The sequence below is a fragment of the Nomascus leucogenys genome, chromosome 20 (genome assembly GCF_006542625.1).
Source record: "Nomascus leucogenys isolate Asia chromosome 20, Asia_NLE_v1, whole genome shotgun sequence".
Classification (NCBI taxonomy): domain Eukaryota; kingdom Metazoa; phylum Chordata; class Mammalia; order Primates; family Hylobatidae; genus Nomascus; species Nomascus leucogenys.
Genome location: NC_044400.1, coordinates 47,291,493 through 47,315,812, shown reverse-complemented (window position 1 = coordinate 47,315,812; position 24,320 = coordinate 47,291,493). Strand labels below are relative to the sequence as shown.

The following is a 24,320-nucleotide window of genomic DNA, read 5'->3' as shown; positions in this document are numbered from 1 at the left end:
CTTCCAATACAATGGTAGATAAAATGGCAGTAGTGGACAACCTGGAAAATTTCTGGCTTGGCAGGGCACGCTTTTAGTGTTTCCCTATTAAACATATTTCTGGGGTTTTTTGTTTGTTTGAGAGAAATATATTTTATCATTTTATCACGTCAAGGAAGTATATATTTGTCTTATTTTTATTAGAAGTTTTAATGAAAAATGCATTGTATTTTGTCAAATGCATTTTTAGTATAACCAACCATTTATCTCTTTACATCTATAAATAGGATGATGAGTAAGAGGTTTTCTAATGCTAAACTGTCCTGTAATTCCTGGAATAGGCCCCCTTGATCAGGCAGGAGTGTGTGTGTGTGTGTGTGTGTGTTATTTTTAAACTGTGCTACTGGATTGCTAATGTTTTATTTAGGATTTTTGCATGGATATACACAAGTAAGATTTCTCAATGATTTATTTATTTTTTCTTTCTTTCCTTTTTTTTTTTGAGACAAGCTCTTGCACTGTCACCCAGGCTGGAGTATAGTGGTGCCATCATGGCTCACTGCAGCCTCAAACTCCTGGGCTCAAGCAATCCTCCTGCCTCAGCCTTGCAAAGCCCTGAGATTATAGGCATGAGCCACTGCATCCAGGCTGATTTCATTTTAGACTCAACCTTTCTTGGATTTGAATATTATTAATAATGTTTATTTCAAAAATAGAATTAGGAAATATCTTTGGTCTTGCAACAGTTTAAATACCATTGGAAATACCTATGTCTTAGAGATTGGTGACATCCTCCTGTGAACTTCTCTTCCTGTTACTTTTTGAAGGAGGATCACCCGAGGTCAGGAGATGGAGACCATCCTGGCCAACATGGTGAAACCCCGTCTCTACTAAAAATATGAAAATTAGCTGGGCGTGGTGGCGCATGCCTGTAATCTCAGTTACTTGGGAGGCTGAAGCAGGAGAATCGCTTAAACTCACTCGGGAGGTGGAAGTTGCAGTGAGCCAAGATCATGCCACTGCACTCCAGCCTGGTGACAGAGCTAGACTCTGTCTCAAAAAAAAAAAAAAAAAAAGCAAACTGCCATGCTGTGAAATGCCTATGGAGAGGGACTCCTGGTGGTGACTGCCAAGTGGCCTCTGGGACCTGAGGGCGGCCTCCAGTGGACAGCCAGGAAGACGCCAAGGCCCTCAGTACACAGCCATAAAAGAATTCTTCCCGTAACCCGAGTGAGCGTAGATGTATAGCATCCAGATGGGAATACAGTCCAGCTGACATCTTGATTTCAGCCTATGAGACCCTAAGCAGAAGATCCAGTTAAGCCATGCACAGATATCTGACCAACAGAAACTGTGAGATAATAAGTGTGTGCTGTTTTAAGCCACTAAGTGTGTGGTAATTGGTTACACAACAACAGAAAGCTGGTAAGTACAGTGACTCACAGACCCTTGGCCTGAAAATCAACAGAGGTAGTTATTTAGAATGCATGTTGCAGATCTATTGAATTAAGAATCTCTCTTCATAGAAGCTTAGGAGCCTGGATTTTTATAGACATCCAAGTTGATTCTGACACACATTAAAGCTTCAGAATGAATTTACCATGCAAATATCAAAGCATCTTATAACCCACAATTTAACATTTGACATTGTTCTTTTGTTATTGTTGTTTTTGTTCTTGTTTGAGACAGAGTCTGGCTCTGTCGCCCAGGCTGGAGTGCAGTGGCACGATCTTGGTTCACTGCAGGCTCCACCTCCCAAGTTCAAGCAATTCTCCTGCTTCAGCCTCCTGAGAAGCTGGGACTACAAGCGTGCACCACCACACCAGCTAATTTTTGTATTTTTAGTAGAGGTGGGGTTTCACCATGTTGGCCAGGCTGGTCTCAAACTCCTGGCCTCAAGTGATCCGCCCACCTCGGCCTTCCAAAATGCTAGGATTACAGGCTTGAGCCACTGGGCCCAGCTGAGATCGTTCTTTATGAAGGTTAAGATATCAAAAGAGCCTATTCATGAAACTAAATAATTATCCAAGGAAATTAACAGAGTTCTTTTGGTTGAAAAGCCAAACTGCTGGTTTGGCTGGTGTTTGCTGGTATTTATAGCATAAAATATAACTGTAATTTACAACAGAAAGCGATTGCCTGTCACAATGATTGCCTAGTCTAAAGTAATTCTCTAGTGGGGCATTATCTTCAGTTTCTTTCAGTATCCAAAGTCATGTAACTTATATGGTAATAGCAAAACTTCTAAAAATTGATTAAAAGGCAAAAAGGTAGGATATATGTCATTTTAATGCCTTCTTCAGAATAGCTAAAATGGGTGGAAATTTTTTCTAGTTCTACATAAGAAATACAATTTCTTTCAAATAATTTTAATTCACCAACACTAGTTAAGGCAGTAGGAACAGTCAGAAATATTTTAAAACTTCACGGCAGTCTTTTCATGAATTTGTCAAATCTCTGAAACAAACATTTCTATGACTTCTTTTCAGAAACTTCAAAGAGACTTAAAAAATGTTTTTTAAATCCCAGTCTGAATTTTGACCTGGCTGAATCTAGTGAACAGAATGGATTTTCAGGAGTAGAAACTGATTAAAAATAAAACTCCATGCCTTATGCTCTCAAATAAAGCCCCTATCACACTATCCCTGACCATGCCCAGGAAGCCCTCGGATGCTTCTTCTTTTTCTTCTTTTAGAAAACAATTTCTATCACTTTTCAAAGGTGCTTTATATCCATGACATCTGGTATCTAACCTCAACTCATCTTTCCCAAGTAACTTTTGGTTCCCACTGAGTAATGGAAACTTGCAAGGTGTTTTTCTTACTTTGGTCCTGATGATTTTCATGTCAAAGACAAGGTCCATCTCCCACCATGAAGGCACATCCAAAACTTCCTCATCCTAGCCAGCCTCTCTTGAGTGCTAAGGGAATGTGCCCCAACCATTTTTTTTATGCTCTTATCTCCAAAACTACTTGTTCAGTAGTTTTGGAGATAAGATAAGTAATTTTGGAGATAATAACCATGTAAACTGCATTTTACACGGTTATTAAATTGGAAAGCCAAAAGTAACTTTTAAAAAAAACCAAGAAGGAGTAAATAGGGTGAGGTGATCACACAGTATATGTCCCTCTGTGCCCTCCACTTCCCAAATAGAGACGTTACCCAACTTTGTTGTAATTACTCATTTGTCTGCCTCCTTGAGCACAAAGATTGTATTTTGGGCACTGTTTTATTCCCTAGAACCTACCTTAGACACATAATAGATACTCAACAAATATGGGCTGAATGATCAAAAGAATATCATTTAACGCCTCTGTGCCTCATTTTTCTCAGTAACAGGGTATGGGTTCAGGCAGTTCAAGGAGCAGTTCTAGAGGGCCACCCATGATTTGGGGAGTAAGAAAAATAAAATGGTCCTCTGATTTTAATCTATAAAATCAGCACACGATCAGCACACAGACACACAAATTCATCTTCAGAAAATTATTCCCAATTCACAGCTAGTTAAATGTTAAAACCTTTCTGTTAAATGAGCTTGTCAGGCTACCCCTAAAATGGGGAGAAAGGTCTCAAGCTGTCTGCCAAGGAATGCATTTTTTTTTCTTTTGAGACAGGGTCTCGCTCTGTCACCCAGGCTGGAGTGCAGAGGCACAGTCACATCTCATTGCAGCCTTCACCTCCCAGGCTCAAGGGATCCTCCCACCTCAGGCTCCTGAAATGTTGGATTACAGGTGTGAGCCACTGCACCTGGACTGGCAAGGGAATGCATTTTAAGACCTAACCAACAACTCTTTCCTGTGATTTGACTTCCCACACGGATCTGTCTTGGGAGAGAAAATGCACATTTGCTGTCAGAAGTGTTTGATCTGTATTTCTCTCAATCGTATCATTCTTTATGGATTAATGCACTGGCCTTGAGGTTTTATAAACCTGTTGGTGTGAACTGCATTATACAATGGATCCTTCTTGGTGTGCTGCCATTGCAGGAGGCTAAGTCCCCAGGCCTAAAGGGAAGCACTGGACCAGATAGATTTACCGTCATGAGGCATCTGTGCAGCCTTGTGGGCAGCAGTGGCCAAGCAGCCAATCCTGGCAGAGTCCTGGCCTTGCCCCACACGTTCCATTCAAAGTTTTGGCAGTGGGGACTGACACCTGCACAACCAAGATCACTTCCCTGTGGCTTTCGCAAAGCTAGTGTGGCTGCCTTGAGGCTAAAAGGAGGAAAATAAAGGTAAGGATAAAATGAGATGAGAACTGTGAATTTTGGTATATTATACTTGGAAAAATAGAAAGCACTATCAAGCACAAAAAATATTTTCACCAGCATCTTTTTAAGCCCTCCCAGGGGGCATGCACAGAATTTAGTAGGAGCCATATATATTCAGCAGGGGAGGCCTATGGGTAGCTGACCTTGGAAATGATGCCCCTAGCTCCTTCTTTTCTCCATCACACTTTGGGAGATGCAGCCATCATGACTCTTCATGGAAACTATGGTAATAAATGTCTAAACTGTTATTCACAAAGTACTTGGGTTTCCTCACAAGAGCTTCTCCAAAAATGAAGGAATTCAGGTTAATCTTCATAGATTACTTAGGTCAAGACAGCTGTGAAAATTTTCTGATGTTTTGGTGATTCTTATTCAGTTCTGTGACCTGGCTTCAAAAAACCTTCCAGTCTCCTTATTACCAGAGAAATGCAGAACTTCAATATTGCTATACATCATTCTGACCTTTTCATCACATAAAAACATTGACAGTTTTCTGTAAGCCCAAGATAGCGAGTAGCCTTTTAGGGCTAACAGAACCAATTACGGACGCTTAAAATAGATTTCTGTTATCCAAGGTGCCAACTTCCTCCCATGTTCAAAGCTCCATCTGTTATTAACAATGATCCTAAAACTAGTCATCTGCTCCAAGTCTAGTCAATGTGAAAATAAAATGAGGATGGAAAATAAATGACTGCAAAATTTTTCAGATTAACTAAAAAATAAAAAAAATCTTGAACTGACAGCTGCCAATATTCTGAGCCACTGATTCAGTTTATGGTTAATTCACACTGCAGATATCTTTAATACTCCAAAGGATAAAACCGATGAAGTGTTTAACCATTTTCTTTTTATTATTTTGGATAGGCATAATCAAAAGTTATAAGTTAGAGGTGAAAGTATTTGAAAGGCTTTTGTAAGACAGCAGCAGCCATTCTTCCAACACAGTCAATGTAGAGTTGTATTTATTTGGCAAATATTTATTGGGTACCTACGAAGTGCCCATATATATGCATTATGCTATGAGCTGGGGATGAAGTGATGAGTATCATCAGATAGTGTCCTTGACCTCAAAGAGCCAACTGGCTCGTGGGAGAAACACTAATCAAATAATAACACAAAGCACAATAACACAAAAATGTAAAACAGCAACAGTGATTGTTGCTGCAAAGAAAGATGTACGGTGTTATGAGGGTGTGTAATAAGGAGAATCGACCTAGTCCAGGAGGTCTGAAACAACTTCATTAATTAAGCCAAGATCAGATGGGAAGGATGGGAGCTAACGAGACAATGTCAAGGTGGGAGGGGAGCAGGTTTGTAGAGGGTGGCAGGAGAGGGGGGATGGTTCAGGCAGGGACAATCTATATTAAGATGAAGGAGATGTTTATGTGCACATGTTTTACCATCAATTCTTCCGGACCTGGCATAAATGCCTGTCACATAAAGGCATTCAATGAATAACTAGAATAAATCATCCGATTCTGCCTATAGATTCTTCACATTTGTGAATTTCTTCCTGCAAAAAGAATCATCCTCTTCACTTTGATCCATTCTGTAACCAAGCAGATGGCTGTAACCTTTCCTTTTTTATGAACCTAAATCTGTATTTTAAGAGTCATAAATAAGATAGTTAAGCAAGTAAAAACTAAATTTTCATGTTATCTTGCTTGGTTGCAGGACATCTGGCACCAGTAATTTATCTTCTCATCTGCAGGAAGTTAAAACCTGCTTAGTCTTTATTATACTGGCCATAAACATGTTGCAAATTATAATTTTACATTGCCATTAGTTTTATTTTGGTGTAATATAAGTTATGGGGTCATCCACTTCCTTTTGACATTTAGTAATTCTCTTTCACAATAAAACTCTGTTTTCTTTTGCTTAATGTTCCCTCAGAACCCACCCACATTAACTTCAAGAAAATTTCAGCCAATGCCACAATGAGGATGACTCACATTGTCATACACAAGCTCTTAGGACCTTATATAGAGAAAATGTTTCGTCTCAGTTTCCAGTGTTAAATGCAAAAGAGCAGGAAGACTTTTGATCTGTGGCTTGAACCCCCAGTCCCCCAGTTCACTGGCGTGCTGGAAAGTGCATCAGTTGGACAGAACTGAGTTTGAACCCTGGCTCTGTTAGAAACCAGCTATGAATCTGTTACTTAAACTCCCTTATCTTCAGTTTTCTCATCAGGAAAAAAATGGATTCTTTTGAAATCAAATGAAATGATATGCATGAAAGTACAGAACATACGGAAGGTGCTTAATGAGATATTAGTTTCCCTTCTCCTATGTCAACCACAAGTAGACTCTCCTTAACTATGCTGGAAGCTCTATAAAGGCAGGGACTGTGCCTATGGTATGTGCCATTGTATCACCAACACTTAGTATAATGGCTGGCCCATAGTCCGTATTCAATAAATATTGGTTAAATACTTAATGGTTGTAATGGTTAATATCGAGTGTCAACTTGACTGCACTGAAGGATGCAAAGTATTGTTCCTGGATGTGTCTGTGAAGGTGTAGCCAAAGGAGGTTAACATTTGAGTCAGCGGATTGGGAAAGGCAGATCCACCCTCAATCTGAGTGGGCACCATCTAATCAGCAGCCATAGAGGCCAGAATAAAAGCAGGCGGAAGAACGTGGAAAGATTAGACTGACTAAGTCTTCTGGACTCCATCTTTCTCCGTGCTGGATGCTTCCTGCCTTGGAACATTGGATTCCAATGTTCTTCAGCTTTGGGACTCAGACTGGCTTCCTTACTCCTCAGCTTGCAGATGGCCTATTGTAGGACCCCACCTTCTGATCATGTGAGTCAATACTCCTTAATAAACTCCTCTTTATAAAGACTCGGCCTAGAGTTACTTTTGCATAGTTTTCAAAATCCCTTCTTCAAGACAGTCAATGTTTTTTACGATTCTTTGATATCCATAGCCCTTCTACAAAGCGTGCTATGCCTTCTTTAATAAAGTGGAATTCTATGCCCTGTAATTACTCTGTCTCTTTATTTGTTGTCATATTTCCCAATCCCTCAGACTCATTTCTTGCTCATCTGCTCTTTTTACTCTATACTCATTTCCCTTTAGGGTTTGCGAGATTTAATAAGCTTTTATAGTGCCAGATATTATGCTAGCAACAACAATCCACAGATAAATAAGACAGAGATCACCTGTGTGAAGATGATAGTTAAATGAATAAGGTGGAAAGTAGATTAATGCCCAGCCAGGAAACATAAGCTCTCACGCTTCTCAAAGCAAGGAGGAAAATATTAGAGACATATAAAAGATGGGGATTTGATTCGGTTTGACATCTCTTTCTACAGCAGCAGGATGCATTTATTCCATCTGTGTCCACCGTGCCCCTAGAATGTGCCAGGCACAATGTGGTGCCTGCATCCTGGTAATCTCTCCTTATTTCTCTCTTGTAGGATGAATAAGCTTCTTTTGGAGGTACGAGCCCATTTATCTCTCCCTCTCTCTTTCTCTCTTTTTCTCTCTCTCTCTCTCTGTGTGTGTGTGTGTCTGTGTGTGTGTGTAACAATACTCACTTTTAAATGCATGAACAAATGGAGAGACATCCTGGAATGTGTGGCTAGTGTCAACGACAAGCTGCTTCTGCTGAATGTGACACACAGTCACCACTGCTTTGAACTACATTTTTTTTTTCTACCCGTGTTACTGCATCTCCAGAGAACCATGCTGACACATTTTTTCCTACATTCTCACTGCTGCCTATAATCCATCACTACAAAGAGAGGCCTTAAAAACGGCACTCAAAGGAGACGTGATTTCCTTTCCATTTCTCTCTCAGAAAAGCAACTTACAATAGGGAAGGAAAAGATTGCATTTAGGTTAAAGGAATATAAATAAGAAAGAGTCTGCCTCTTTCTCTCTTTAAGATGCTAAGCCTCAAAAGGGTTCTTGGTTTTTAAAAAGGCCATCACCCCTTGACCTACACTAAACATTAATATTACATACCTGGTAATAAAGCCAGAGGATTTTTAGTGAGAGCTATTAAAGGGAAAGGCTGGCTAAGACAGGTTTCTTTGGTGGATGAAAGTCACAGGCTCATAAATACAACTTTGTGAGGTTAGTCTTGTGGTTAGCTAGTACTTAAAATTTGTGATTCCCTCGACTATATGGGTTGACAGGGGAACTATGGACTTTTTCTCAGACAAGACTGCAGTGCACAAAATTATGACTTGAAAACAGAAACGACCAGAATTCCTAAGTTGACCAAAAAGCCCCACAGAACTGTGTTAAAACATTCCTCATATTTGGATACACGTACTGAGTAAGAGGGGAGCACAGGGTTTCAAATGCCATTTTCTCCTTTTAAAAATTAATTTTGCCATTTAAAACAACATTATGGCTTTTAATTTATTAATCAAACAAGATTTTCATTGACTGGACAACATTTCCACCAACTTACCCCACATTTAACTGGTGTCAAATGATTATTTAGCTAACGCTTATTATCAGTCATAGCTTAATAATTTCACTGCTAATGCTGGGTAGAAAGCCTAAATTTTTAAAATATTTGAGCTCCTTATGTGCACTCAAGCTAGGGTTCTGTGTATCTGCTAATTTAAATGGCTAACGAAAGCCCCCAGTGAACAAAGTCCCCAATGAAATGCGGTGCAAATCTCTATGTCGCTACTGATGCAGCTGTAGGGTGGGGGACTGGAGGTTTGTTCGGCATCCTCCCATTTTTGAAAACTGTTTACACGCCAGACTTGAAGCTTCCTTTTTTTTTTCTAACTTCTCACAAAGTACGAAGGCGCCTGCTCGCTGGCTGTGTACAAGGAGCTGTGGTAACAGCACTCATAATTCTGTGGTTTTCACGGTCAAGGATATTTTTCTTTTTTTTTTCTTGAGACGGAGTCTCGCTCCGTCGCCCAGGCTGGAGTGCAGTGGCGGGATCTCAGCTCACTGCAAGCTCTGCCTCCCGGGTTCACGCCATTCTCCTGCCTCAGCCTCCCCAGTAGCTGGGACTACAGGCGCCCGCCACCACGCCCGGATAATTTTTTTTGTATTTTTAGTAGAGACGGGGTTTCACCGTGGTCTCGATCTCCTGACCTCGTGATCCGCCCGCTTCGGCCTCCCAAAGTGCTGGGATTACAAGCGTGAGCCACCGCGCCCGGCCTTCACGGTCAAGGATATTATCTCTGCTGAAGAAGAGGCCTTTGTCCATGTCACATTCTCCCTCTTTCTCTTTTTAACGTGATTTGACAGCTTGAATCCAAAAGGAGGCTTCACAATTAGAAGAAAGATATTGAACCACAACATCTGTGCTAACAGCCCCCATCACTGCTCTAATTAGAATTCCCTTATTCCATTTCTGTTTCTCAGGAGAGGACAGGGGGCTTTTTAATTGGGGCTATTAGAAGTTCTCTTTACACAACGACACCCTCTGCTAAGTGAAGGCTCCAGCGAAAGCCATGCCCACTCTGCAATTACTTCTTGCAATTCTGGGGAATAATGGTATCTTGTCTCATTTAAAAATAAATCTAAGGCTTATCCCTATTGCTTTCTCTCCTCTGCCTACTCACATGAATTTCTTCTTGCCAATTAAGCAAACTTTCCATTATTTAAGGAGATAGTTTAGATTGTTACGGTCCCCTGATAATAAGACATCTTAAACTGGATTTCATTTGCCCACAGCTCTGTTATTCCAGATACAAGGCTAATTTACACAAGCTCAGATCTCAGATCTTGAGTTTACTCTGTAGTGAAACCATGCAGCTTTGGAGTTTCCTGAGTGCTGTTTTGTTTACATGCCACAGAACTTACCTGAAATAACCTGCACATTCAATGCTCTCAGTTTCTCCGAATCACATCCTCTTAAGAGAACAGATGCAGGTTTGTCTCTATGACCTATTCCCAGAAAAGAAATGAAGTATTTAGATGATAAACAAGCACATTGTTGACATATATTCCCCATGTTGGTTCAAGGGATTACCAAAAAGAATGGAGCCATTCATGGCCAGGCACGGTGGCTCATGCCTGTAATCCCAGCACTTTGGGAGGCCGAGGCATGCGGATCACGAGGTCAGGAGTTGGAACCCAGCCTGGCCAATGTGATGAAACCCCATCTCTACTAAAAAATACAAAAATTAGCCGGGCGTGGTGGTGCATGCCTGTAGTCCCAGCTACTCGGGAGGCTGAGGCAAAAGAATTGCTTGAACCCAGGAGGTGGAGGTTGCAGTGAGCCAAGATCATGCCACTGCACTCCAACCTGAGCGAAAGAGTGAGACTCCATCTCAAAAAAAAGAAGAAAAGCGACAGCTCTTATACACAGAAAAGTATATTATTTATCTTATTTTATACATAGATATGATTTGAAGAATATTTAATGCACATTTAATATTCAGTAACATTTAATGTCCAAAGTAGTGTGACATTTTTTATTACTTTGTATGCTTAGATTTGCAAGCCTTTGAAAATCACTAATTCTGAGGCTGGGAGCAGTGGCTCACGCTTGTAATCCCAGCACTTTGGGAGGCCGAGGCGGGCGAATCACGAGGTCAGGAGATCCAGACCACGGTGAAACCCTGTCTCTACTAAAAATACAAAAAAATTAGCCAGGCGTGGTGGCGGGTGCCTGTAGTCCCAGCTACCTGGAGAGGCTGAGGCAGGAGAATGGCGTGAACCCGGGAGGCGGAGCTTGCAGCAGTGAGCCGAGATTGCGCCACTGCACTCCAGCCTGGGCGACAGAGCGAGACTCCGTCTCAAAAAAAAAAAAAAAAAAAAAAAAAAATCACTAAGTCTGTCATTTGGGCAGATATTTGTAAGAATTTCATTTGACTCCCCACTAATGGTGTCCTTCTAGACATTTTTTCTAGCTCACTTCTCTCTCTCTTTGCTTATAGCTTTTCATAGGGGAAAATGGGTCAATAAACTCAGAACTATACACTATTTATAAATAACACACATTTACTTTAAATAATAGAATTTTCAAAACTAAATACCCTACATCTTAGTTCTGACATTTTACTAGCTGTACAGCTTTGGATAAACACTTAACCTCTCTGAGTCTCAGGGGATTTTTATCTACAAAATAAAAATAGCATATATCCTGTTTACATACTTCAAGAATCTAGTGAAAATGCTCTGAAAATGGTTATTCTACAAATAAACAGTATTGACTATGTTATTAACCACTGCACAAAGGGCTTTATTACTAAGGTATCAATGAGAACACTTGATATGAAACTGCTCTCAAAAATATCTGCAACAAATAGTCAAAAGAATTAATTGCAACTTTACTGAAACCTAGAGGCAAACATTTGTTCTGCCTACTGAAATGGCTAACACAGCCTTGCCCGGTAAAGAGGAAAGAGCCTTGGGAAATCATACAACCACCACAATACTACTGTCCCTTAATGAAAACTAATGATGCACTAGACACTGTGGTAAACTTCATAAGTAATCTCTGTATTTCCTTACCTCAACCCTGTGTGGTAGTGGTGATTATCCTTGTTTTACAGAGGAGGTAAGGGATGCCCACATCATTTAAATAACTTGCTTAATGTCACATAACTAGTAAGTGGTAGTACTAGGACTCTAACATTAATCCATTTATTATTAGTGCCTATTCTTATAGTGATACATTTTGCACTGTCTTTAAGAGACCAGCTACTCATATTATGAATTGTCCATTGGGTCTGATGGTCATCCATTTTATGCATGGGGACATGCCAGTAGAGCCAGTATTTGCATGGGTACACACCAGTAGCATCATACCAGTAATTTACAATCAATGTCCATCCTGACAGGTGCATGCCTAGGTCATACGAGTTATTAAATATTTTTAACATCACTCCTACTGTCCTAATTCCTAATTTCTCATTTCTTTTAGCTCTGCCCTACCAAAAATCGGATACCCCCATGCTTATTAAAGATTGACTGCCTCACACCTGTCACCTACAGCCACTCTGCTCAAGATCTCCAACTCTGAAATTCTTGTTTTTGCGACTGGGTCTTGCTCCGTTGCCCAGGCTGGAGTGCAGTGGCGCGATCTCAGCTCACTGCAACCTCCACGTCCTGGGTTCAAGCGATTCTTGTGCCTCAGCCTCCCGAGTAGCTGAGATTATAGGCTTGTGCCCCCATGCCCTGCTAATTTTTGTATTTTTAGTAGAGATGGGGTTTCACCATGTTGGCCAGGCTGGTCTCAATCTCCTGACCTCAGGTGATCCGCCTGCCTCGGCCTCCCAAAGTGCTGGGATTATAGGCATGAGTCACCGCGCCCAGCCTGAAATTCTTTATCCCCACTTCCTGTTCTTCTCTCTCTCTCTGCCCTCACTTCCACTAAGTCCTGCTCAATGTCCAGCCCATCAGCTTCTTCCTATTCACCCAGTCTTTCTTCCTCTCCTACTCACTTGCCCGAGTAGAAGAAAGATGAATGAAGCTCCTTGCATGCTGGAACTGTGTTTTATCTATGTTTTTATTCCTTGGGTTACCAAGAATCGCCACTTATTCACAGTAGGTGCACAAGAAATGCTAAATTGAACTAAAAAGGAAATTAAATCCATAGAAGAGATCAGGAGTTCCTTGGCACTACAGGGATTATACTTACTCTGCCACTTCTTCACTCTTCTGTGGCCTTCAAGTATTTTGTGGATAGTAAGGATGATCAAAAATATAAAAACTAATAGAACTAAAATATACCAAGTGATCTTCATGGAACAAGTGATATCTGTAAAGAAAACAAATAGTGTAAAAACCCAGTAAAATTATTCAACAGATAAAAGGCAATGTGGCAGTGTAGCTGAGTTCTACAACATATTCTGCCCTGAATTGAAAAGCTGAAATTATGATCATCACTGTTACAGGGTCACTAGCTCTCCTGAATTCTTTCTTGATATATTAAATGAAGGTATTATATGGGAAAACTTGAGTAGGTAGCTTCCAGGTATCCATGTAGTTCCAAAATTCTAGGATTCCTTTCACTTACAGGTTATGCTGATATTAGTTTCACTATCCTCGCTGTAACTAGGGTAAGACCACAACATAGCAATCCCAGAATCAGAACCAGTTACAATTCATAATTTTGACCCTGGGCCAGGCAGCCCAAAAATATGTCCTCAAATCAACAAAGATGCAGTGAGTACAAGGAAGATGGGGAAGAAAGAGAAAGGCAGGCAGTCAAAGGACTGGTCTGAGGCATTTAAGTGGCCAGGACAATGAGTAATCAGACCCTCTTTCCACAGGGTAATAGGCGGTAAGTACAGTGCTTTGCACGCCAATGATCAGATCAAGTGCATGTGTTAATTAAACGTAGTTGCCCTGGCCTAAATTTAATAAGGATACAGGTATAAACTCATTCATTCAGATGACAATGAGGCAACATGGGAAGGATGGTCACCATGCAGCAATAGCTTAGCATGGTCTCCGGTGGTCTCATAAAGACACACTGGCCAGCAGAACCAGGAATCAGTGACTCACGCAAGGGTGGCCTCATCATAGCTAACCCACAACTGTCTACTGACTCATTTTTTTATTTTAATTTTATTTAATTTTATTTTAGTTTATTTTATTTTATTTGAGATGGAGTTTCGTTCCTGTTGCCCAGGCTGGAGTGCAATGGTGCGATCTCAGCTCACTGCAACCTCCACTCCCCAGGTTCAAGCGATTCTCCTGCCTCAGCCTCCCAGGGGACTACAGGTGCCCGCCACCACACCTGGCTAATTTTTTGTATTTTTAGTAGAGACGGGGTTTCACCATGTTGGCCAGGCTGGTCTTGAACTCCTGGCCTCAGGCAATCCACCCACCTCGGCCTCCCAAACAGGCATGAGCCACTGCGCCCGGCCTGTCTACTGACTTTCTAAGCCCACCCTGTGTACACTCTTCTTTGCATACAAAACACAGCTAGTACTTATTCACCTTAGCAGAATGTATACCATGTTTATACTCTTGGTATAAACTGCCTTTGTGGGGTTCATAACCTGGGTGTCCCCTTTACAGGAACCCAGATGTACACTAAATAGGCATTAAGCATTCATTTAGAGAGGCGGCTAAGTAGAAAAAGGGCAGAGGTGGATTGGGATGGCAGCACTCAGCCTCCCCAAGACTATTACATGCTCTTCAGCTGCCAGGCTTGCACTCCTCATGCAGCAAAATAAAAGCATGAAGTTAAATAGCAGAGAACATTGGCAGTGCCAGCAACGATCATGATGGGTTCAAAGACCAAGTTGTCACTGGGCACTGATAAAGCTATGGAAACAGAACCAACTTCATATTGCAATAGCACAAGACGCATGATGGGGACCAGACCAGCCAGTGCAGCCAGCAGCATGATCTCAGAAGAGTGTATCTCCTAGGGTCCTGCGCTGCCCACCCATCCCTGCAGCCTTCTTAGAGAGGAGCAAGAGGAAACAGACAGAAATCTGGGGGGAACATCAAGGAACAGTTTAAATTATTATCTCAGAGTAAATTTGCCAGACTGGATTACATTTAGTTTCACCCCCTGATGGAGAAGGCTTTTACTCCCACCAAAGTACAAAGTTTGTTGTTGTTGTTGTTGCTTTGTTTTTTTGGTTTGCTTTTTTTGTTTTTGGTTTTTTTTTTTTTTTTTTGAGAGGGAGTCTCACTCTGTCGCCCAGGCTGGAGTGCAGTGGTGCGATCTCGGCTCACTGCAACCTCCACCTCCCAGGTTCAAGTGATTCTCCTGCCTCAGCCTCCCAAGTAGCTGGGTTTACAGGTGCCTGCCACCATGCCCGGCTAATTTTTTGTATTTTTAGCAGAGACGGGGTTTCACCATGTTAGTCAGGCTGGTCTCGAACTTGTGACCCCAGGTGATCCACCCACCTTGGCCTCCCAAAGTGCTAGGATTACAGGCGTGACCCACCGTGCCCAGCTAAGAAGGCTTTTAAGCGAGATCAAATTAGTTTTTGCACAGCAGAGTAAACTATGAATAAAGTTGTAACTTTCTTTTTTTTTTTTTTTTTTTCTTTTTTTTTTCTTTTCTTTTCTTTTTTTTTGAGACAGTGTCTCGCTCTGTTACCCAGGCTGGAGTGCAGTGGTCTAATCACAGCTCATTGCAGCCTTGTCTTCCCTATCTCAAGCAATCCGTCTGCCTCAGTCTCTGAAGTAGCTGGGACTAAAGGTATGCACCACACCCAGCTTATTTTCATCCTTTTTGTAGAGTCAGGGTTTCACCATGTTGTCCAAGCTGGTCTCCAACTCCTGTGCTCAAGCAGTACACCCACCTCAGCCTCCCAAAGTGCTAGGATTACAGGCATGAGCCACCACCGTGCCCAGCCACCTTTAATTTTCTACCCATGGCAAAATGAATATACTTTTTGCAGAACACAAGAGTACGTATTTGTGCACCACTGCTATCTTTCTGAGTTGTGGACACCCAAAAGCTGTTAACTATTATTTCACTTTGAATCTAGAATTTATGGATTTTTTTCCATGAACACACACAAAAAAATCTTAAAATTATTATTATGGAAGTGGTTTTTTCTTTATTTTAGAAAAAATATAAAATACAGTTAGATGGATATACAAATGTACGTTGAAAAAAATGTTTTTGATGTCTATAATCTAAACTTCTTTACCCTTCAGATTTCACTATAGTCACCTTCTCTAGGCAATCTTTCCAGAGCCCATCTTCCAATTCATTCACTCCTCAATCAGAGGGAACTGATCCTTCTGTTCAGATCTACTCAGATCCTCTTCCATAGCCCCCACACATGCACACACCTTGAAATGACCCCTAATTGCAGAGGTTATAGGGCTGTGGGAAAACTTAGTCACAGGAGAAATTTCTTTGAAGTCTCACATTTTATCTTAAAAATGCATGCACATTACATATTCCTGTTTGCTTTAAAGTGAATGTAATATTTTGAAAATCATTACCTTTACAATAATTAAAGCTTTAGGAAAGCATTCTAAAGCAATCTGAAAGGCTTCCACATGTCTGGAATATCAAAAAGCATAGCAAATTACTGTCCCCTAGCACCTGTGGCACTGGAAGGCACTTGCTGGTGTAGGTGAGGGGTCACCCTCTTTCAGATTGTTTCACATCATCTAACTTCATGACCCCAATACCTGACACACTGCCTAGCATACAGCAGGCACTCATTAAATGCATGTATCAAAAGATGCTCTCCAGAAATAGATTTTTTGGGTGAAGTAGGGCATACTGCTTAGTAGAAAGGAATAATTGTGGTATTTCAGAATAGGGTAACTAGGAAGTTAACCAACCTTAAACAGAATTAAGATACGCAAGTATGTAGGATTTGTCTTTTAATCTCCTATTTTTTCCTCTAGGTGCCTAATCTGTACCTTACCCTATCTTCACAGCATTACATCAAACTCCCATTTCATCCAGGCCTGGTTCTCAGCTCAAACAGAGGACATGTTAAATCAACTCAAAACAAAAATGTAATTGCATATCACAATGTGCTAAATATATATATATATATATTTTTTTTTTTTTTTCTTTTCAAGACAGAGTCTCACTGTGTTGCCCAGGCTGGAGTACAGCAGTGTGATCTTGGCTCACTGCAACCTCCGCCTCCCAGCTTCAAGTGATTCTCCTGCCTCAACCTCCCAAGTAGCTGGGACTACAGGCACATGCCACCACGCCCAGCTAATTTTTTATATTTTTAGTAGAGACAGGGTTTCACCGTGTTAGCCAGGGTGGTCTCAAACTCCTGACCTCGTGATCCTCCCACCTTGGCCTCCCAAAGTGCTGGGATTACAGGTGTGAGCCGCCGCGCCCAGCCGATATTCATATTTTAAAAGAAATGCCTCCTTTTAGTACACAAATATGGTGGTATTATTTCACGCACAGAAAACAGGCATGTTTCAAAGTTATCCTGTGGTGGCTCATACCTATAATCCCAGCACTTTGGGAGGCCAAGGCAGGTGGATTGCTTAAGCCTAGGAGTTCAAGACCAGCCTGGGCAACATGACAAGACCCCGTCTCTACTAAAAATACAAAAAATTAACCAGGTGTGGTGGTGCACAACTGTAGTCCCAGCTACTCAGGAGGCTGAGGTGGGAGGATCACCTGAGCCCGGGAAGTCAAGGCTGCAGTGAGCAGTGATCGTGTCACTGCACTCCAGCCTGGACAACAGAGTGAGACCCTGTCTCAAACAACCACCATCACCCCACTGCAACAGTAATAAAAAATTATTCTGAGGCAGAAAGTCTTTCCAGTGCTCCTCAAATCGTGACCCATAAATTCCTCCTCTTTCTCAGGTTACAGGTAGGCCCCATAAAAAGCATATTTTGAAGGAAAAATAAACAGATAGACTAACATTCTTTCAGGCTATATTATTTCATCAGTAAAATTCTTCAGCTATTTGGCTTTCAGTTAATGTGATAGCCCTTGCTTAATTTTACATATCTATATTGTAACTCCTTTTCCCTTTAGTTTCTTTAAAAACTTACTTTGTATATCCATCTCTAGGTGCAAAGAAATGTGTATACAATCATTTGGGTATTCCATGATTCTACAAGTGTAGTTTATAGATTTCTCCTCGCTTGGCTCATCCTCCATGACTGTTGATCTTCCAGTGTGGTTTTTTAGATGACAGGTAGTGTTATATTCCTCCAAGTGGTCAACCAGAGGAGCTACAGTGAAGTTAAAGCGCTGACAAGCTGAATGAAAATCATTTGCTTTCACTTCCCTTGATCCTCTCCTGATAAGAACTAGAAAGTGATTAAGAAAATGTTATTTGCAAAATATTAATACATAGCAAGAAAACACATACAATTCAGAACTAAATCTCTTCCTTTCTATACAAGAAAGTAGAAATGAGAGTTACCTACACTAAAAATATATACATATTTTTGAGAGAGGGTCTCACTCCATCTCCCAGGCTGGAGTGCAGTGGCGTAATCATGGCTCACTGCAGCCTCACCCTCCTGGGCTCAAGCAATCCTCCCACCTTAGCCTCCTGAGTAGCTGAGACTACCGGTGTGCACCACTATGCTCAGCTAATTTTTTTAATTTTTTGTAGAGATTGGGTCTTGCTATGTTGTCCAGGCTGGTCTCCAACTTTTGGACTCAAGGGATCCTGTCTCCTCAGTCTCCTGAAGTGCTGGGATTACAGGCATGAGCCACTGCATCCAACCTAAAAATAATTAGTAAGGTGGTTATATTTTTTAAGATCATGAAAACCAGGTAACGGTAGTGTTGGAATAGGATTGGAGCATCTCAAAGAAAATACACACATTTCCCCAGTGACTTGTGGGACAGACTGTATTGTGTGACCAATATGGTCACAACAATATTTCCCATTCCACACTGTGCTAGTTTTTTAGGGCTGCTGTAACAAAGTACCATAAACCAGGGGGTTTAAAGAACAGAAGTTTGGGCCAGGCGCGGTGATCATGCCTGTAATCCTAGCCCTTTAGGAGGCCGAGGCAGGCGGATCACCTGAGGTCAGGAGTTCGAGACCAGCCTGGCCAACATGGCAAAATCCTATCTGTACTAAAAATACAAAAATTAGCCAGGCGTGGTGGTGCGTGCCTGTAGGTGTAGCTACTCGGCAGGAGAATCGCTTGAACCTGGGAGGCAGAGGTTGCTGTGAGTCAAGATTGCACCACTGCACTCCAGCCTGGGTAACAGTGGGACACTCTGTGTCTCAAAAAAAAAAAAAAAAAAAAGAACAGAAGCTTGTCTCACAGTTCTAAAGGCTAGAAGTGTGAGATTAAGGTGTTAGCAGGATTGATTTGTTCTGAGGGCTGAGCCCCTCTCCTAGCTAATGGTGGTTTGCTGATAACCTTTGGCATTCATTGACTTGGAGATGCATCATCCTGCTCTCTGCCTTCATCTTTACATGTCATTCTCCCTGTGTGCATGTCTCTGTGTCCAAACTTCTCCTTTTTTGTAAGAACATCAGTCATATTGGATTAGGGCCCATCCTAATGACCTCATCTTAACTACATCTACAATGACTGTATTTCCAAATAATGTCGTATTCTGAGGTATCGAGGGTTAGGACTTCAACATGTGAATTTGAGAGGACACAATTCAATCCATAACACACATGTTACCCTAAAAACTTCACCATTTGCTCATTAAGGAATCTAATTCCTTTCCCCTTGAACCTGGTAGCATTTGTGACTTGCTTTTAATTCCTTTTCCTGGCTGGGCTCGGTGGCTCACACCTGTAATCCCAGCACTTTGGGAGGCCACGGCGAGCGGATCACGAGGTCAAGAGATTGAGATCATCCTGACCAACATGGTGAAACCCTGTCTCTACCAAAATACAAAAAATTAGCTGGGCGTGGTGGAGCACGCCTATAATCCAACTACTCGGGAGGCTGAAGCAGGAAAATCACTTGAATCTGGGAGGCAGAAGTTGTAGTCAGCCAAGATCATGCCACTGCACTCCAGCCTGGTGAGAGAGAAAGACTCCATCTCAAAAAAATAAATACATAAATAAATAATTTCTTTTCTCTTGAATCTGGGAAGGTTCATGATTTGCTTGTAATCAATCAAATGCAGAGGAAGTGACACTGCATGACTAAGTCAGAAAAGGCAAAGAAATTCCCATCTTGCTTTTCAGAACACTCATGCTGTAGCCCTGAACCACTGTGTATAAGTCCAAAACCTTAAGGCCACCATGATGTGAAGACATCCAGACTAGCCCAGGTAGAAAGACCACATAAAGGAAACAATCAACAGAGCAAAAGGGCAACCTACAGAATGAGAGAAAATATTTTCAAACCATTTATCTGATAAAAGGTTAATATCCAAAACACATCAGGAACTCCTATAACTCAATTGCAAAAAAAATACATATCAAATATTTTTAAAGGGGCAAAGGACTTTCATAGATATTTCTCCAACAAAGACATACGGCCTATTGATATATGTGAAAAGGTGCTCAATATTACTAATCATTAGGAAAATGAAAGTCAAAACTACAATCAGAAACACCTCACACCTGTCAGGATGGCCATTATTAAGAAAAAAAGAAAAAGAAAGGGTGCAGTGGCTCACACCTGTAATCCCAGCACTTCGGGAGGCCAAGGCAGGTGGATCACATGAGGTCAGGAGTTTCAGACCAGCCTGGCCAACACATGGTGAAACCCCGCCTCTACTAAAAATACAAACAACAACAACAAAAATTAGCTGGGCATGGTAGCAGGCGTCTGTAATCCCAGCTACTCAGGAGGCTGAGGCAGGAGAATCGCTTGAAACCAGGAGGCAGAGGTTGTAGTGAGCTGAGATCGTGCCACTGCATTCCAGCTTTGACAGCAGAGTGAAACTCCATCTCAAAAAGAAAAGAAAAGAAAAACAAGGTAAGTGTTGTCAAAAATGTGAAGAAATTTAAGTTCTTGCACAGTGTTGGTGGGATTGTAAAATGGTCCAGCTACTGTGGAAAACTGTCTGGCAGTTCCTCAAAAAATTAAAAACAGAACCACCATATGATCCAGCAATTCTACCTCTTGGTATGTAGCCAAAAGAACTGAAATCAGCATCTTGAAGACACAATCTGCATTCTCATATTCATTGCAGCCTCATTCACAACAGCCAAGAATAGAAACAACATCAATGTCCATTGATAGATGAGTAGATAAAGAAAATGTAAACTAGATGGATAGGTATCTAGAGAGATGGATAGATAGATAGAGAGACAGATAGATCAATGTCCATTGATAGATGAGTGGATAAAGAAAATGTAATAGACATAGCTAGGACCCACACAAAAAAAGAAAATTATTTATTTTATTTAATAAAATTATTGCTGTTTAAAACCATTGAGTTTTGGGGGTACTTTATTACAGAGCCACAGCAACTGGGACAATGTGTCAATGTGCTGTTTTCATCTTTCAAGGAGGCAGAGAAGTAAGATCTCTGAGCTACCAACCCTTAAAACACTTCCTAGTTCTCTGTCATCATAGAGGCATTTTCACAACTTGCTTTCTGTTGGATTCAGCCCAGAACCTGGAGGAGTTACAGCACTACTTGAGTAAGAACTTCATCCAAAGTCAATGCCAAGGGGCAGAGGGGTGAGGGTTGAAACATTACCTATTGGGTACAATGTTCACTATTTGGGTGATGGGTGCACTAGAAGCCCAAGCCTCACAATTATACAAAATATATTCATGTAACAAACTTGCACATGTACCCCCTGAATCTATAATGATAAAATATTTTTTAAAAGAAGAGATGCATAAATGCCCAATAAGTACATGAAAACAGCAACAGAAAAACAAGGTAAATGCCAAGAAATTATGTTCCCATTCTCAAAGAATGCCAAAAAAATAAATTCCAGTATCTAGTGATACAGGAGGCAACCTCTCCCACTGAATAAATATAAGTAATAAATTTGATGTTTGGGCTTGAGGCCCTCTGCATATTTTATGATTGTAAAGGAATTATTTAATTTCTCAATGATCCATTTTTATTTGGTTTAATTAAATAATATAGATTGGTCTCATGATAACTGCAAGGTTCAGTTAGGCACTGCAGATAATAAGCAGTTGTTCTTTATTTATTCAGTCATTCATTCCACAAAAATTTACTGAGTGTCTGCTAGGTATTATATCAGGCATTGTGCACAAAGCTTGAAATTTAGTAGTAAGCAAAGACAAAGGCCCTGCCCTCGAGAAGCTTACTGGAGAGTCAGAGAAGTAAAAAGACTTCACATACAATGACTAAATGTTAAGCAGGAGTAGGTATAAATGCAAGGGCTCAATGATTCCTTAGAGAATCGAAGTTTGATTTTACTATAAGAAACTACAGATTTACTTAAAATTGTTTTTTAAAGATTTACTACTTTTGAAGAGAGTACATGCCAAATAATCCTCTACCCATCATGTGTATGTGAATTACAGTGGCATTTTGATGTATTTTAAGAATTCTTTGTTTTCAATAAGTCAAAGTAAACCAAAACCAAGTAACATCCCAAAGCCCAGCAAGTCACTCATCAAGAGCCACATCATTGAATATCCCAATGCCACTGGATTTAAAAATGGAATATATTGGCCGGGCACTGTGGCTCACACCTGTAATCCCAGCACTTTGGGAGGCCGAGGTGGGTGGATCACAAGGTCAGGAGTTCGAGACCAGCCTGGCCAACATGGTGAAACCTCATCTGGGTGACAGAGCGAGGCTCCATCTCAGAAAAAAAAAAAAAGAATATATTATTAATACGTTTTTAACAGAATAAATTAATTTATACCTGATACCATTTTATTCTCACCTTCACTTTGTGTTTACCTTTTGATGTTTGTTCCTGAGAAACAAAATCCATGTTTCCTTTAGACTCACAAACCAAACACGAGGAGCACATTTTAAATTCACCTGTGATGTCTTGGCAAGTCCTGGTGAAGTTATGAAAATTGGAGGGATTTAGAAAGATTCTCATGATAATCTGAGTTTCCCTTACTGGTTGCAGAAAAGTCACAAAAGAAAAATTTAAGGAGGAGAGTGAATAGGTAAAATTAGATTGCAAACACACTTCCAGACATGATAGCTCCAATGTTCTTTCTGTAAAGAAAAAAGAAAAACACTTTCTTTACTGTAAAGTTTTGAGTTTTTGGCATTCAAATAAATACACAGTATGTTCCCAGTCTTTCTTAGGTGGATTCAGTACATTTCAGCTTATCAGAGACAAGACTGTTTTTTAAACATGAATTAACAATAACTATTCCATTTAAATATTTCTATTTTATTATTTTTATTTATTTATTTATTTTTTTGAGACAGGATCTTGTTCTGTCGCCCAGGCTAGAGTGCAGTGGTGTAATCATAGCTCACTGCAGCCTTGGCCTCCCAGGCTCAGGCAATTCTCCCAACTCAGCCTCCAGAGTAGCTGTGACTGCAGCGGCATGCCACCATGCCCAGCCAATTTTTAAAAAATTATTTGTAGAGACAGGGAGCCATGGTGCCCAGCAACATTTCTCTTTTAAACTTGTGAACATTCCCTATTAACTTTCAGAGAACAGGTGTCTTTATAAAGAAGTGCTTGGAATCTCAGCATTTTAACCATTCTCTATTCTGGCAAATTTTTTATGGACAAACCTTAGATTCTTCTGAATCCATCTGTTCCAAAATAAAGACTCATGTCAATTACATGGAGTTGAACATGGTATGAAAACTTTGAACAGTATCTCTGTATCAGTTTCCTAGGGCTGCTGTAACAGATTTCCACAACCTTGGTAGTTTAAAACAAGAAAAATTCATTCTCTCACAGTTTTGGAGGCCAGAAGTCCAACATCATTTTCAGTAGTCAGAAACTGAGAGGTCTACATGATTGTACTACCTCTGGAGATTCTAGGGAAGAATCTGTTCCTTGGCCCTCTGGTGGCTGCTGGCATTCCTTGGCTTGTGGCCACATCACTGTAATCTCTGTCTCCATAGTCATATTGCTTTCTCCTCTCTGTCTCTGTTTCTACTCTTCTGTTGTGTGAAATCACCCTCTGCCACTCTTGTATAAAGACATTTGTGATTAGATTTAGGGCCGAAAAGGCTAATCCAGGATAATCTTCACATCTCAAGACCTTTAACTTAGTCACATCTGTAAAGACCCTTTTTCCTTATAAGGTAACATTGACGGTTTCCAGAATTAGCACCGGATATCTTTAGACAGCCATTATTCAGCCTACCACAACCTCTAAAGATGAAATTTAGCAAGATGACATCATAATTTTTACTTTTGTCTGAAGACAGACATCAGATATGGAAATTATGGTATAATAGAAATAATACTGAGTTCAGAAACAAAAGACAAACATTCTAGGCTGGGTGTGGTGGCTCACACCTGTAATCCCAGTCCTTTTGGAAGCAGAGGTGGACAGATTGCTTGAGCTCAGGAGTTTGAGATCAGCCTGGACAACATGGTCACCCCATCTCTACAAAAAATACAAAAATTAGCCAGGCATGGTGGTGCACTCCTGTAGTCCTTACTACTCAGGAGGCTGAGGTAGAAGGATCACTTGAGCCTGGGAGGTTGAAGCTGCAGTGAGCCATGATCACACCACTGCACTTCAGCTTGGGCAACAAAGGGAGACTGTGTCTCAACAGGAGAAAAAAGATTCCAGTGCTGTCTCTGTCATTAGTCAAGATACTTCGACAATTTACTTAATCTCCACGTGTCTAGT

The 24,320-nt window shown here is 40.9% G+C and overlaps 1 protein-coding gene across 3 annotated transcripts in view; it reads right to left on the bottom strand.

The window, feature by feature from the left end:
• The window catches only part of TMEM156 (transmembrane protein 156), a 62,343-nt gene that overhangs the window by 7,851 nt on the left and 30,172 nt on the right, over positions 1-24,320 (bottom strand). For 2 of the 3 annotated variants that reach the window (XM_012499654.2, XM_003258585.2), the window contains exons 2-5: positions 22,438-22,707; positions 17,649-17,909; positions 12,820-12,939; positions 10,035-10,118 (exon numbers count right to left, since the gene is read on the bottom strand). In XM_012499654.2, coding sequence (XP_012355108.1) covers positions 10,035-10,118; positions 12,820-12,939; positions 17,649-17,909; positions 22,438-22,707 — 735 coding nt within the window. The remainder of the gene's footprint in view (positions 1-10,034; positions 10,119-12,819; positions 12,940-17,648; positions 17,910-22,437; positions 22,708-24,320) is intronic. The other variant, XM_030801013.1, reaches the window with a different exon arrangement.